Source organism: Octopus bimaculoides, chromosome 3 (genome assembly GCF_001194135.2).
Source record: "Octopus bimaculoides isolate UCB-OBI-ISO-001 chromosome 3, ASM119413v2, whole genome shotgun sequence".
Lineage (NCBI taxonomy): Eukaryota > Metazoa > Mollusca > Cephalopoda > Octopoda > Octopodidae > Octopus > Octopus bimaculoides.
The window spans coordinates 71,702,183-71,719,488 of record NC_068983.1 but is presented as its reverse complement, the minus strand read 5'-3'; the positions used below and the strand labels follow the sequence as shown (position 1 = coordinate 71,719,488).

At 35.8% G+C, this 17,306-nt stretch overlaps 1 protein-coding gene across 1 annotated transcript in view; it reads right to left on the bottom strand.

The window, feature by feature from the left end:
- Positions 1 to 2,721: 2,721 nt before the first annotated feature.
- The window catches only part of LOC106868051 (uncharacterized), a 22,878-nt gene continuing 8,293 nt past the window's right edge, over positions 2,722 to 17,306 (bottom strand). Inside the window, exons 2-3 of the mRNA XM_014913160.2 lie at positions 9,860 to 10,012; positions 2,722 to 6,354 (exon numbers count right to left, since the gene is read on the bottom strand). Of these exons, the coding sequence (XP_014768646.1) occupies positions 6,122 to 6,354; positions 9,860 to 10,012 (386 nt within the window). The 3' untranslated portion in view covers positions 2,722 to 6,121. The remainder of the gene's footprint in view (positions 6,355 to 9,859; positions 10,013 to 17,306) is intronic.

The window sequence follows — 17,306 nt, the reverse complement described above, 5'->3', positions numbered from 1 at the left end:
TATATATACATGTGTGTATATGTGTGCGTTACCAGTACCATAAATCTCTCTCTATCTGCCTCTTTCTCTTCCTTCACAGACACTACTCCTTCCACTCCATTTCACACCATTCAATTCTTTCATCCCACACTGTCTTAGACACACCCACACACATAAGTCTGTCTCCAGTTTATTTCTCCATAGGGAATTAAGATGGCATTGCTTTCAGTACTGACCAGTTCTATACTACACACACACGCATTTGTAATTACCTACATGTTTTCTTCACACACCACTTCCCTTTTTAGTGACGTCAGATCTTATGAATAAGATGAAAACGACCTGTTGTCTCTAAAGTGTCCAAAATTTGATAAAATTGTCCATAGGGGATGTAAAGAATTCTTTTTTTAATAACTCATTCTCAAATTGTCACCTTTCTCTATTGGTATACTAAACATTGTGTACAAAAGGTATAAAAATTCAGCATAACTCTAAGCATGCCTCCCCAAAATATTACCATGCCCCATGTTGGGAATCACAGGTCTAGGGCTACAGTAGATGATACTTTCCCAAGGAGCTATGTAGTGTATCTGAACTCAAAACCATATGGTTGGGAAACAAACTTAATCACACAGCCACACCTATACACATAAATAATTTGTCATGTCACTTTTACATGGACTGAATTATGTATGTATATATCTATAGGGGGTTCCTATAAGGTTGTTATCCACCCCTGATTGGAACTCTCCCGTATGACATGTACGCATGCTCAGTGACTTGCTGCAATCAGCTGAATGCACATTGCCAGTGACCTTTGACATAATTACCCACACTCTGTGGTCAGGATTCTTTTTTTGGTTTGATGTCGGTATTGAAGGGATTACCAGACACCGGACAATACAGTGAGAGCAGCTTTCACTCACATCGTAGTATTCGATGCTGTGTACGTGTCTGTCGTGGTAAAATATGCCACTCCTTAACTGTTGCTTTGCTTTCATCCGTAGCACGAGGTAATTATCTGTGAAATTCGGCAACTTACAAAGATCTTTAGATCAGGCGATACTTCACCGAGAGGAGATATAAGCTTCTGCTTATTCCTGTCTGAAGTATCGTCCGATGAATTTACTTTGTTGACATTCTTCATTGACAGAATTTTTATTCCTTTCAGTCAAGTCCGCCTTTCTTCCAGTAACATACTGTCCATATAATCTTAAATATTTCTTTAACTCAGGCACAGTAAGTACTTCGATAGCTGAATCATCAAGCTGCTTTATATCCATGATATGACGTAAAACAATAACAATGGCGTGGGTAGTCTGCGGAAGTTTAATTATATACATGGAACACCGCCTAGCCAAGGGAGATAACCTACTTATATGAAAGCCTTATTGTCAATGATGTCGCTACTTGAAAAACAAGTTAAGCACAAATGTTTCTCTTTTTACTTAAGTTATGTCATATACAGCACAAAATAATTTGTATCTGGTAAAATGACTTAGTTTTCACAATTATGAAAGCTGATAAAATCTTTACTGCTGTTGTTGTTACTAATACTGCATAACCCAAGTTCTATTATTGTTAGAATAGTTATTATCATCATCATTGTTTAACGTCCGTTTTCCATGCTGGAATGGGTTGGACGGTTTGACAGAGGTCTGGAGAGCCAGCAGCTGCGCCAGGCTGATCTGGCAATGCTTCTACAGCTGGATGCCCTTTCTGATACCAACCACTCTGAGAGTGTAGTGGGTGCTTTTTATGTGCCACCGGCACAGAAACCAGTCAGGTGGGCTTGGCATCAATTACATTCAGATAGCGCTTTTTATGTGCTATCAAGACGGGGGCCAGTCAGGGGTTACTGGCATTGGCCATATTCGGTTGGTGCTTTTTACATGCCACTAGCGTGGGAGCCAGTCAGGCGGACCTGGCATCGACCACATTTTAGTGAACAGTACGAAATATGTATATATGTAGTCAACATGGAAAACAAGCAACCATGATGGAAATTTGTTTAACTAATGATTCTAATTCACCATTTCCTGAACTATGTCCACAAAGTGCAAGCCTGCTCAGTTTTCTTTCAATTGCTTCAACTTAGAAAATGCTGCTTATGGTATTTTAAAAATAAAGTCATTGACTTGTTATGTTTGGCTTCCAACAATTTCAATCTATCAGCTATTACTAATCGTTCAGTTAGTTTCACAAGCTTCACTGCTTTTCCTAGCAAATAATGAAGATACATAGGTGCATGGTAAGAAGTTTGCTTCCAGATCACTTGATTCTAGGTTCAGTCCCACTGCATGGCATCTCCGGCAAGTGTTTCCTACTATAACCTACAAAAGCCTTGTAAACAGATTTGGTAGATGGGAACTGGAAGAAGCCTGTTGTGTGTACGTCTGTAAAAGAGATCACTAGAATAAGTACCAGACTAAAGAAATAAGTACTGTTCAATTAAACTCTTCAAGCAGTACTCCAGCCTGGCCAGGGTTCAATGATTAAAACAAGTAAAAGATACCAGAAAAAAAAATGTTGATTCTCACAATGGTCGCAATACGAAATGTATAGAAGAATGGAGTTTCTTTTATATCATCTATAATTATTTTGGCTTCAAATTGCACTAACCATGCCTTGTTTGACAATTCAGACAGAAGTTTTCCTGACATCTTTTGTCAGTTTATTATGTTTCAAGGAGCCCATGTGACTGCACTGAAAATAAACATGACAATAATGACAAGTCTATAATTATGACTTTTATGATGTTTACTTTTCAAACAAGTTTGAAGTTTCAGGTATAAAAACATTTAATGTGTGATGAAACATGAATTTCAGAAGTCCCACAAGCTGTTTCAATAAATATGCAAGTTACACAATGAAAAATATTCTAAACGTTTAACTTCTTGTATATGATGAAAAATATTAAGATTATCAAAATATATGAACTTCGGTTATTAATTTGATAAAACCCCATTGCCCAGTTAATTACTGCAAAACTCATGTTCAGGACAATGACTTTAAATGCAGTGGAATTAGTTTATGGAAAAATTGAGACATTTAAGAATAATTACAATATTTAATCAACTCAAACAGCTTCAATATCACTTGATAATATAGGCTATTCATTTATAATGTAATTAGCAACAGAAGTGATAAACTTATGCATTATAGACAAAAAAAAAAAATTATTGTAGATGCTACAATATTCCTCTAAAATGTTTAAAAAAAAAAAAAAAAAAATGTAAAGTACCTTTATAACTCAATCCAAAAATGTTACAAATATTTTAATTTGAAGAACAAATATGATAATAGGTCTTCGATATCACTGTATAACAATGCAAAAAAACAAAACAAAACGGATATGAAAATAATCTTCTCTAGGAGTATTTTGTGTGTAGATCATGAATATAACATCCATTTCTTCCTGTGAATATCCAGTTTCTTGTAAATTACCATTTTACGTTAAATACACTGATGGTTCCGTAGGAATTGAGTGCAAACAGGACTGGGCTGATACTGACAACCCTAAAAGTTATGAACAGATTTTGATATAATTTTAGTGGGGTGTTCCAAAGGTATTTGTCAACCTAACCTATAGTTATATGGGTCCAAATCTGTGGTAAATTTGACAAGAAACCACACCTCACCACCCAACCTGAACTCAATGATCTAGTTTGTGATCTAACACTCACTAAAAATCTGTTGGATAAAGATGCTCAAGTTACAATATTTGGTAAGTGTTCTGCAATTCTTCACTTTGGAAAACAACTTTACTTATTATAATGATATCAGAGACCTATTCAATGCCCTTGAGCTGACCTATGAACCAAATGAGTGGAGGTTGTTCAAAGATGCATCCCTTTACAGCATAAAAGCAGTTCTTTTGCACAATGGGAACACCATGCCTTCAGTTCCAATTGCTCACTCGGTCATTTTAAGAGAGACATGAGAACCTCACAAGTTACAAGGAGCATGAGTGGCTAATTTGTGTGAACTTGACTTTAGTAGCCCTACTTAATGGGCTTCAAACTGGATACACCAAGTTTATGTTTCCTTTGCAAGTGGGACAGTAGGGCCAGATCAGAACATTATGCTCAGAATGGCCACCTCGGGAAACTATGACGCCTGAATGTCAGTGTAAATCATGAGCCACTAGTTAAGGAGAAAATCATTTTGCCACCACTGCATTTAAAATTAGGCATAATGAAGCAATTTACTAAAGCACTGCAATATAAGTCGTTTCCAGTACCTCGAGGCGATCTTCCCTAAAATAAGTGATGCCAAGATTAAAGAAGGCATATTCATAGGCCCTCAGATTCATCAACTTATAAGCTGATGAGGACTTCGAGGTGACAATGGATAAAACTGAGCTAGCAGCCTGGAATGTATTCAAAGATGCATGCAAAGGATTTCTGGGAAAGCAAGAAGTGGCCCAGCGAGAGAGTATAGTGGAGAGCCTAATCAAGTGCTACCAAGATCTCAGATGCAATATGTCACTGAAGATACACTTTCTTCATTCTCATCTGTTCTTCTTCCCAGAGGATACAGGAGAGAGGTTCCATCCAGATATAGCATCAGTGGAAAACAGGTATAAGGGAAAATGGAGCCCAGCTATGCTAGCTGGCTTCTGCTGGAATCTGAAGCGTGACACATCTGAGATGTCTTATAAACGAAGAAGTAAATACTAAAATGTAGCTTAATACATTATATAATGTTAACAAACTTTCTGATTCATTATATATTTATAAATTAATTACAATGGACATATTAATCTGACTTTGGGAGAAAAATAAATTTATGGTATCATGGAAATTAATATAAATTGCATAGTTATTAAGTTGGTAATTTACAAGAAAATGTGAGCTGAATGGAAATTTTTGTTATAAAATTTGATTTTAGCACAATCACCTTCATAATAAAATGTACATGAGAACTATGTTTTTTTCTTGACCCTGAAATTTGTTGTACAATGTATTCAGGATATATAAAAATGGATTTTAAAAAATCTATTTACAAAATATATTTAACTAATAATTAACATCACAAAGGGTGTTAATTATTAGCTGTGATATGCTGCTGATAAGCAAAGATTGCAAATTTATCAAATGTTTTGTAGAAAAAAAATTTTATGATGAAGTAAAAAATGTGAATTTGATATTTAAAAAATATATTTGTATAGAAAAGATTATGTGAAGTGTTTGATGAATGTTTATATTTCAACTAAGACATTACAAGAATATATTTAATATTTTAAAGTAATGAAAGAATTAATTCAAAGCCCAACAGTTCATATCTCATCGCTGATATGCAGTGTACCCAACAAAAGCATAGTGAGTTACATAGCTATGTATTAGTTGCTATTTAGGTCCCGGTCAGCCTGATGAAGCATTTCAGCCATGACCACCTCAACGTTTTAGGGTTATAAATGTCCATTTTTTCTAAGGTGGACTGTAATTTGAAGGTAATCAGCTTTATGATGGACAACTTATTGTATGGCTGATGCACAGTTTATTGCTCTAAACAGAGAGGAATGTAGAATTGACAAGTGTTGTCCTAGAATATAAAACTTGCAATAAATTGGTGTTTCTTACCAAGGAGGGTGATGTTTCTAAATCAACTCCATAAATACTGAGGTTGAAAATGCAATAAACATGGATATCTGTTACATGTATGTAAAGGTTATTTGGGGTTAATACCCAAGTTAACAATATTTGATCAAGAATGATACTGTGCAATTTTGAAATTTTGTAAACAATTATCTAAACAAGTAAAACTGCCACACAAATCTCATATGATATGTGTTAAATGATTTAAGTTGAATTACAAGCAGGCTGCCATATTTAACAACACTCAAGTAAAAGTGGATATTTTGATTAGTGAACCATCAATGGCCACTCACCATTGATCCCTGTTTTCAAATGTACAGCTCTGCTAACAACTGCGCCTTGGTTTGAGCTGCAGGCAGTGACAGACTGACAGAGATTAAACATAGCTTTATGTAGAATTAGAAAACATTTGTTTCATATTTTTTTTGTAAAAGTAAAAAAATATTTCTACAGTTTCTTATGTAAAGTATAAATAAATAATATACAACCAATATACTTTAGCTACTTAAATCAGAATGATTTAAGTAGCGAGAGTATCAGAGCTAATATCTATGCACAGACAGGGCAAACTTTTTGGCTTTGGCTTTTGCCTTTTTAGTATCATACGCAGTAAATGCAGCTAAAGCAAAAAACAATGCTGCAAATATAAGTATCAAAGCTCCACCTGCACAAAGACCATAAGACCAGGATAAATGGATGTGTCGATGGTTGGTAAGCCAATCTTTGTGACCAGTTTTCAGACCAAATAATAACAGGGCCGAGATCTGGAATGTTACTGAAATATAGAATGAGATGTCGTTAAAGGTAGTAATGAAGAATATAATTTTAAGGACTCGAAACAAAAACAACATAGATTTGTGACTTCTAACATGTCATGAAGATGCTTGGGGGGGGGGGTCTTCATCATATTTTTTAGGCATCAACAAAACTGAATATTCATATTTCACTAATTCTTATATAAATGAAAACTTGTACTAGCTGATGCAGTATTAGCATTAGTAGTGGATTTGATGGTTAGTCCCTTCAACACTAGCACTACAATGTGTCAAATGTCAAGGCTTATGAATATCTCTGTTGTTCCAATCCCAAGGTAGCTGTGCACAAAGCCACTGAGTGGTGCATTTATTGTAAACACTGGTATGACTACAGTTATGAAGTGGTTTGTTACATAGCATAACTTGTTAACATTAGCATCATTGAAAGGGCTGCTGTAATCATCATCATTCATTAACGTTTATCAATAAGTGTGTGAATCTGAGAGGAGATTATGTTGAATAAAATCATAATTAACTGGTACTCCTGCACTTTCTTTAACCCCAAACCAGGAACTTTACAACACCCCCTCATCTATACACACACACACACACACACACACACAGAGTCACCTCTACCAAATTCTGCTCACAAGGTACTGGTCAACCAGGGGCTACGTTAGAAACAACAGATCTTTGTGGTTTAAATCACTATCTCCAATTTTGTTCCAACTGTTTTCAAATTTGATATATGGATTAAGTTTTGTATACTAACAAGCAGAAGACCCGGTTTCACTCAGGTTATTAACTCATAACCTTAACACAGTACTCTTTGCTTGTAGTGTAATTTGACACCTTCCTTTCTAGGTAAGGTGAAGTAAATATTTTGTAAAGGACCCATTCGTACATCGGCCTGAAATAATTTTTTTCAAGTGTATTCAATGTATCTGACCTCCAAACCCGCTGCAAGCCACTTTTTTCCAGAAAAGAAAGGGGGGAGGGGTGGGGATCTCAGAGTTTCCCACCGATGGAGTTTTGTTTTGCGGGTTTTTGTTTTCTTTTCCAGGTTATTTTGCATACTTTCAACGAATGTGACATTGAAATCACGCATGAACGGCTCCTTTCCCCAGAAAAAGAAAGATATGGCTGCTATTTCTAGCACGCCATACTACCACGTAACAGTTATTTGCAATAAAGGACCCACCGATATTTCGCTGTGAAATAATTTTTTGACCCCTCTCCCACTTTCTTTTCCGGAAAATAGTGGCTTGCAGCAGATTTGGCGGTCAGACATTAAATGCACTTGAAAAAAAACGTAGAAAAAAATTATTTCACACCAAGATACGAATGGGTCCTTTACGAAATATCTATCACCAGACATCATTACAATGGTAAACACTAGAGAGAATGATAGAGATGTGTTGTTGTTATGGTATAAATGTCCTTTACTATCTTGTATGCAATGAATGTGCAAACATACACACACTTACAAACACAAATACAAAATGTGATGTCATATAAAATGTCTGTTGCTATAGTTGACTATAGAAAGATTATTCTTGAGAAAATGTTATACTGTTTCAATACAAATGAAAATAAAAATTACATGTTGACACTTGCAGGGTGTAATACTATTACCTTGTAGAATTTGATTTGATTTGGTCGAGGCGTTTGAGAATGCATAGAGAACAGACAGACAGAGAGACAAATAATTTTATATAGAGAGAGATTACGAAAATGAAAATCATTTTCCCTTTAATTTATGATTAAAAAGTTATTAGCCTTTAAAGCTTGCAAAATTTGGGTATTTTAGCCAATCAGAAGCGAGTATTTTACACATCACTGTGAAGTTCTGTTAGCATAGTTAGCAAAGAACTATTTCCATAGTAACCAGGGAGTGTAACCACATTATGTTCCATAACTGTTTGTAAAGAACTTGTTTCCATAGTAACCAAAATATGTTGCGCATGTGCACAAGGAGTGTAACCACCACGTGTTCCATAATTGTTTGTTTTTCTAATAGTAGAAATTCGATTTGAGCAGTCACGAGATGGCCACATCTTTCCTGTTTGATGGGAAAAGTGAAGACAGAAGACGATGCAGCATATTTCTTCCAAGAGAAAGGAATAATACCAGAAAAGAAGATTTATAAGAAAGGACATCCCATAGAAAAAAAAAAAGTTCATGGGAATTTGTACTGGCATTGCCAACGGAAAACTGCAATATGTCTGTGTCTCTCTAGAAAGATACATGGTTGGAAGGTGGCTCTTTTCTCTGAGAACAATACCCTTTTTTTTTTATATGCCTGGGTCAAGCAAATGACCTCAATCCATTTTGAACGGAATAACTGGGTATGAATCCGAGCACAGCTGTTCATTACAACTATTATGTTCGTGAGTTGTGTACAGAGGACCTGCTCCACAACCCAGTTCAGATAGGTGGTCTCAGAAAGATTGCAGAGATAGATGAAACAGTGTACTCAAAACGCAAGTACAACCAAGGGAGGATATTACCTGAACAGTGGGTCTTTGGAGGAGTATGTCGCAAGATGAGGGAAGTTTTCCATTATGCTGTACCAAGTCATAACTGCGAAATACTAAAGGACTGCATACGACAGGAATCAATATCCTCAATGATCTGTGGCGAGCTTATAATCATATCGCAGAAATTGATGGCTATGATATCAAACATAAAACTGTGAACCATAACATTGAATTTATAAACTCAAAAAATGGGACTCCCACTCAACAAATACCGATGTGGTTGACTTGTATCTTTGCAAATTTATGTGGGGAAGGAGATATGAAAAAGATAATCTATTTTATAAAATCCTAGAGTGTATTGCAAACTTTAGTTCTTGAAATTTTTAACTAATAAATGTCTGTTTTAAGCAATGTTCTGACTTATTTCTAGCAACTGCAGTTGGTTTGCTCATAGCTTTTAAATATTTAATTTGCTTGTATATGTTTTAATGTTTTTCACTGTTTACTTTGCTTGTGTATATTTTAATGTTTTGAGTGTTATTTCTAGTAACTCCAGTTGGTTTACTCGAAACTTTTAAACATTTAATTTGCTTGTGTATGTTTTAATGTTTTCCACTGTTATTTCTAATGTTTTGACATGCTACCTCCCATCACTACCGTAACTACTATGACAGATGATGGAAGAGGCAGTGAATGCGTTGTTTTCTGATTGGCTGAAAATTCTGAAAATGATCAAACTTTGAACCCCTGTAACATCTTTGAAAAATTCTTCTGGAATAATTGAATAACAAATTTGGATTCAGCATCACAAATTACATCTATATGCTACATCAAAATTGTTTTTTAAAGATTTTAACATGCAGTGACTCAAACCATAAAGATCCAAAGCAGCTGCCCAAGTTGCTATATATAACTGAATGCGAAGCCACATGGCTGTAAAGTTGTTAACCACACAATTAAGCTTTGTTCCCATGTTATGTAGAGAGATAAAAATGAACAGACATTAAAAAACGTAAACAGAAAGTAAAATGAAATGGAAACTTACTTGCTATTAGTGTCAGAACAGCTGAAATCACTGCAACATGGACCTTATAACCAGTCTGACAGCAACCACACATTCGTATTACTGCCATGATCAAAACCAGGATGAGGAGAGCTACAGAGAAGGCAGAGAGCACCTGGGTGCCAAGGAAGAAAGCTACAACAAAGAGAAAACAAAAAGGAATATTCAGGTAATGCTAACATAATCATCATCATCATTTAATGTCTGCTTTCCATGCTAGCATGGGTTGGACGATTTGACTGAAGATTGGTGGACCAGGTGGCTGCACCAGGCTCCAATCTGATTTGGCAGAGTTTCTACAGCTGGATACCCTTCCTAATGCCAACCACTCCGAGAGTGTAGTGGGTGCTTTTACGTGCCACCGACACGAGGGCCAATCACACGGTACTGGCAACGGCCACGCTCAAAAAGATGTTTTTTACGTGCCACCTGCACGGGAGCCAGTCCAGCGGCACTGGCAACGACCTCGCTTGAATGATTTTCTAATGTGCCACCAGTACAAGTGCTAGAAGGCAACGCTGGTAACGATTACGCTCGACTAGCACGGAAGCCAGACAGCTGCTCTGGCAATGAACATGCTTGACAGTCATCGAGTATGGTAACCTGAAATTTATTTTATCCTTTTATGTAGGTGGTGGTAGAAAGATCTGAACACTGATTGTAAGGTAGTAGCATAACTAAATACCACAAGGCATTTTATCAGGAAGTCTATTGATTTTGTCACTCAAAAAAAGTCATAGTATTCTATAACAGTGCCATTCACATCATGGATACTTTAGAAAAAAAATTAAATTGACCCCAGTACCTCACTGGTACTTTATAGACCCCAGAAGAATGAAGGAAGAGTTAACCTCAGCATGACCTGAACTTAGGCTGTAAACAATAAAAGGCCATAACTAGAGACATATTGTCTGATGCTTTGATGGCACTGCCAATCTACCACCTGTAAACATTTAATAACATATTGAACTTGTCAAAGCAGATCAAATTTTGATGAAAATAATCATTTTAAAGATGTATGCAAAATTCTATTAATTCATATCAAAATTGAATATATTCACGGAAAGAGTCCTTAATGCAGTAGGGTATCATACTTGATACTTCGATATGTCTAGTTTGAAGTCTTGTGTGCTGACAACTGGAGTCATCTTTACTTTTCATTCATAAAATAAAGAACTAGGGGATATGGCAAATAGTCACCTTTGACACCGGGACAAAATTACAGCACATATCAAGGAAACAGTTTTACCCTACACCCATCCCATACATAACACAGCCCAGACCTTCAAAATTGTGAGATGTCACAACCTTATCTTTAACACTATACTTCTTCTTCAGGCTCAGAAAATACTTCATCTCTGATCAGATACTCTTTTACTTGTTTCAGTCTTTTGACTGTGGCCATGCTGGAGCACCGCCTTTAGTTGAGCAAATCGACCCTAGTACTTATTCTATCGGTCTCTTTTTTGCCGAATCGCTAAGTTACGGTGACATAAACACACCAGTATCGGTTGTCAAGCGATGTTGGGGGGACAAACACAGACACATAAACACATACATATATATATATATATACATATATACATATATACGACGGGCTTCTTTCAGTTTCCGTCTACCAAATCCAATCACAAGGCTTTGGTCGGCCCGAGGCTATAGTAGAAGACACTTGCCCAAAATGCCACGCAGTGGGACTGAACCCGGAACCATGTGGTTTGTAAGCAAGCTACTTACCACACAGCCACTCCTACGCCCATGCTGATTCTATGATGTTGATTCTGTATGAAAAATGCTCGGATGGAATTCACAGAGTTCTTTCTGCTTACACAGCTGCAATGGTAATGATACTGAGTATATTCCAGTATCATATTCTCTACTGAAATATATTCAGTCACTGACAGGTTACAACATACCAATCCACTAATCACTAAACTTTGTCTCTGTATTATCTTCTGCTACTACATTGATGCCTGCTTCTCTGAACAATCAAGTTGTGTACTACCATCAATTAAAATTGTACCTGATACCATCTGTCTGTCTTCATCTCACTAAACACTTTTTTTTCAAACTCATGTACCTAGTGTTTAGCCTCAATCACCAGTGACTGAGCAAACCTATGATCAAAGACATTCCAGAAGTGACCATCACATTTTTTCTTCAGACAGTTCATGTAAGACTGCATTATGTAACGTGTGCCTTTCTTTTTTCATTTTTGAAGACACTCTTTGGGGGAGATTTGGCTGTCCTTTCTATAAAGTTGATAGTTTCCCTTATTAAATTGTTTTATTAGTCAGTCTTGGTGATGGCCACAGTAGAGATGGTCAAGGTAGACTCAGTTGAAGTGTGGCAGTTGCTGTTCCTCTGTAATTATCTTTAGTGGTGTACATCTCATTACAATGTTTGGAACTAATGAGGCAATTAATGCTGCTGCTGCTAATTTTGTGAGTGTTTGTACTGAGTTGGAGGGATAGGGGTTTGTTAGTTGTGAAGAGACACAGAAGACAAAGGTGTTCTACAGAGCAGCTGCCTTTGTAGTAAGATATTGCACAGGATATATTGTGGGAGAGAGAGAGGGGTAGAGAAAATGAAAAGGAAATGTTAAAAAAAAGGGATATGGAAGTAACTGAAGAAAGAGAAAAAAACAAAGAGCTAGAAAGATTTAGAAAATGGTGAGAGAGGAAGATAGAAAGATCTAGAGAGTGAGAATGAGAGAGTGAGTGAATAAAGCTGGGTGTGAAGACAGAAAGAAATTGATGGAAAAACCAAAGAGAGATGGAGAGAAGAGGAAGTAAGGGATAAGGGCAGGAGATGAGGACATAAATATAAAGTAAAGCAGTGAGAAGCGAGTGAACAAGATTACTGTTGATAACAGGCAGAAGAGAATGAAAAATAACAATAAATTTCAAATAAAACTTCCCCTCCCCCATCCCACTAAAAGGTTCAAACAATAAAAATTTTACATAAGACAACTTCTGTGACTGACATGTATTACAACAGCAATTTCACCATTGTGGAAGCAGAAAGGATGAAGTAGAAGGTGAATTGGAGGAGATGGGAGTGCGTGTGTGTGTGAGGTCTATTTCTTTACAAAATTTAAAAAAAAATATTACAAAATCCAGTCAAGATCTTGTCACCAGATTACGGAAAGATATGTCATCCCCATTACTCAAATTCCTGTCTTGATAAATCACTGTTAGCTTTAAGCACTACTCTATCAAAGAACACTAGAATCATCTAAGTGTTGAAAGGAACAAAAGTTTACAAAATAACAACGACAATAATAATAAATAAATCTAAATGCTCAAAGAATGAGTAAGAATGAAAAATGGATTACACAATAAAGAATAGTATTAAAATAAAGCTCAATTAGACAACATGATTTTCTTGTTTTACATCTCTTTCTATACAATAACTTCATCAATTTTTGATTGACACTATGAATGTTACATCATATAAGAATAATAATAATTAAAATCAGTCATACACTTTTTATCTGTTTTAATTAATAAAAAAAAAAAAGAAAAGAAAATCATAACTAGAATATTTGGAGCTGAAAAATAAAAGTAGAGATAAATTAGTAAATTCAAAATTCAAGCTGTAGAGAAGTTCTAAATGAGGTTCAAATTAAACTGAAAGGTTTAAATCATGCCACGATTCATAGTTGGGTTTTTATAAATGTAAATTTGACACAATAACTGATCAATGATTTTTATTACTAGCACTGTCCCCAGTCCTCCTTTTAACTGGGTTTTGCCTATTGACTGGAGAGGGAGAGGAGAATTGCCTTGTGGTGGGTAGGAGACACAAGTTCAATCCCAGCTCAAGTAACTAAGCAGACCTAGGATCAAATGTGTTCCAACAATGAGCATTCTATCATCTGTTGGGTATTTCATATGCAGGACATTATCCAATGTCCTTTCTTTCTGAGGTAGCTGAGGTATAATTTCAATGAGATTTAGTTTGCTATTTCTATCAGGTTCAGTAACTATGCAGGAATTACTTCTTTCAAGTAACAGGTTGTGCCAATAATCTCAACTACCACAATGAAGTAGCAGCTTCTTTGTTGTGGTGGTTTGACTTGCTAGAAACCACACACTACTGTCTTGAAATAAAACACATTAGAGCAGCGTTGCTCATGATAGTGGGGCCCATATAGACTGAAAAGGGGGCAGACAAATTTCTATGTTTAACCTTTTAGCATTTAAACTGGCCATATTCTATCTGTTTTGTTCAAATCAGCCAAATCTGGACTCTCAACCTATTCTACAACGTCATTCTAAAAATATACTATCAGATAATGTATGATTAATTCAAAACCATGTAAATAAATAAGCAATACATTTGACAAAATGATCTGAATGCTAAAGGGTTAATTAATGAAAAAAAAACTCAAGATACAACATATTAAATTAACCCATCACCTCCCATAATTCTATTAACTGGAATTTTTTTATGAAACTTTGATTTCTAGCATAAAACAGCCTTAGAAACACGCTGGAATGATCAAAATAACATTTTAAATAGAAATAAGCGAGATATTGGGTGAAAAATTAGTAAACCTCATTTGAATGTCAGAGAAATATACCTAGTAGATATAGCAAAAAGGTTAGATATGTGTAAATATTGACAGATAATTATGAAATTTGTAATTTTTAAGTGATCTCATATGAGATCACTGGTAGGTAATGGGTTAAGATGGTTTTGAATATTTTAAAACTTGCTCAACACAAGAAAAGAAAAAATTATATGAATACACTATTTTGTCCTTTTGTTAATAATGAAGCGGAGGGGGGTAAAAAATTTCCTAATACTATGGTGGAGCCTGGTATTTGTCAGTTTGAAAATCAACAACATTAGAGTACACTTATGCCTTTGAAAAAATATGGGAAGGAGGTAGTTGGAACAGCTTTGAACAAAAGTTGGCTTAATCAGGGCCACTGGTACAGAGCGAGTTTATGCTGCCTGGGCAGCCCTTGTCTTTGCCTCCTCCTTTTCCTAAAAACAAACATCAAAGGTGCTTCCCGCTCATGTCCTTTTAGCAAGGCTAGTGAACGACCGGGCAAACCTGAAGTTAAACAACAGCATCCACATAATTAATAAAGGGTTCTCATAAATTTGAGAGGAATCAGCTGCTTGCCACCATTGTTTTTCTTTTTTTTTTTCTTTTTTAATTTTTGAGCTTGTTTGAATGTTATGCTTGCTGAAGGGAAATAAGCTGTGTTTATCACAATAGTTATTCTTATCTGATTTGGACAGACAGGCAACAAGGGAAGGGGAAGAATTAACAAGTGTTAATGGGGGAAGATGGCAGCTGTCAAGGAGTAGGAAATATAAAAAATTAGGTACATATTGCTTCTGTTTAAATCCCAATTTTTTAATAACTTTAAGTCATTGTCTAGCTCATTACCATCCATGTTTTTAACATAATTAAACAATGTTATGAAGATAAATTTATGCATCAAATTAAAAATAAAATTTAAGAAACAGAGAATTTTCGTAGAGTCACACAAGTAATTATGGTAAAAGATAGCATATTCTATGAAAAAGAAGTATAGTTAAATAGATCCAAAACCTGTATTTCATTGACTCATAAGAGATGAAAAGCAAATTCCTTGGCCAGTATCTAAGCTGAAAGTATGAAGAGCATGCAGAGAAAGCCATAAAGGTTGGTGGCAATTGGAATATTGTCGATTGGCTAAGTGACCACATGTTTATCAGTTTAAGTTCACATCCCAACATTTTGCTGCGTTTCTGAGCAAAATATTTTATTCTACATTGCCCCAGTTCACCTGTTTGTCATGTATAAAAAGTAAAGTAAATTAATCATACCAGTTTTATCTATAAAAATTCTTGTTATTCAATCACCTGAAATACCTGCTAATTATAGCGTAACTTAATTTTCCACATGCACTTGTACCCTCAACATAATTCACAAGCAGGATCAGTAATGACACAGTAAGTGACAAAGCTGGCTCTTTGAACAGGTATAACCCATCCCCAAAGACTTTTACAATTCCCTTCTAGCCAGTTTCACTCACAAGGTTTGGATCAATCCAAATCTACAATAACAAAAGATACTGTACAGTGGGATTGAACCTGGCTTTGCATACATGTGAAGTGAACTTCTTAACCACTTGGCCATATCAAGAATACATTATCTGAGATATACTAATGTTCTATACAGGAAAAAGTTCTCATCTATTCAATGCCATAAGAATGGAGTGAAATACTTATTGGCCCTTAAAAACCCTTTGGTAATAGGAGGCAATTTCTTTACACTGCCTTATACTCAAAATTTTCTCTTACCATCAATTGTTTTTATTGCTGTCATTCAACTCCTATCTCCAGCATTCGATAGAAGTTCTGCAATCTCTCAGGATTCAAATCAACATAGCCATGGGCACAGACAATGCCTCTTTCCTTACCCTCAAGCATTGTACTCCAGTGATAGCCCTTACATCAAGCTCTTTCAGTTCTTACCCTTCTGCAAGAATTAACTGCTTTTGGAAACATGTTACAGTGTCCCATTCCTAAGTAAGGCAATCTCTGACCTTGTCAACAATTGCTCTATTGCTGTTATTTCCACCATTTCTAAGGTAATGGAAACAGCCATTAACAATGATTTCTTCCAAAACCTTGAATCCCTCTCTCTTTAATGACCACCAGTAGTTTCCATAAAGCCAAATCCACTGTGGAGAAATTTGGGGAAAGCAGTGTTGTTGCTCTCAATATCAGTAAAACTCATGACCATGCTTTTTGAATCTCCTCTCAAAATTGCTTGCATATGGGCTTCAATCTATCTCTCTTTGATCAATTACTTTTTAAAAGATCTCACAATTGCAGAGTGTATTGTTTCCCTTATACTATCAAATCTGGTGTGCTCCTGGCTTCAGCTTTGTCCTATACTGTCCTACTTCTTTAATTTCAATTTCCATGTTGGCATGAGTTGGATGGTTTGAGAGGATCTGATGGGTTCAAAGTATTGCATCATGCTCCAGTGTCTGCTTTGGTATGATTTCTACAGCTGGATGTGTCCTTCCTAACGCCACCGACTACAGTGTGTATTGAGTGCTTTACTCATGCCATCAACACTAATGAGGTTGCCATGCAGCTTGTGCAGGCTTATGAAATCCAAGTGGAAGGGCAGAGCAGGTTCTTGTTAGGGGACTACATGGCTACTGGCTCTCTCTCTCTCTCTCTCTCTCATACACACACACACACACACACACACACACACACACACACACAAACAAGCAATATTTTTACAAATTCTGTCTTACCAATTTAATTTCTTTGTCTTTTTTTTTCTATTTTAAATATTCTAATTTATCTTATTTTCTACTAATATATTCTTTGAGACTAAGATGGCAAACTCGCAGAATCATTAGCATGCTAAGCAAAATGCTTAGTGGCATTTCATTTGGCTTTA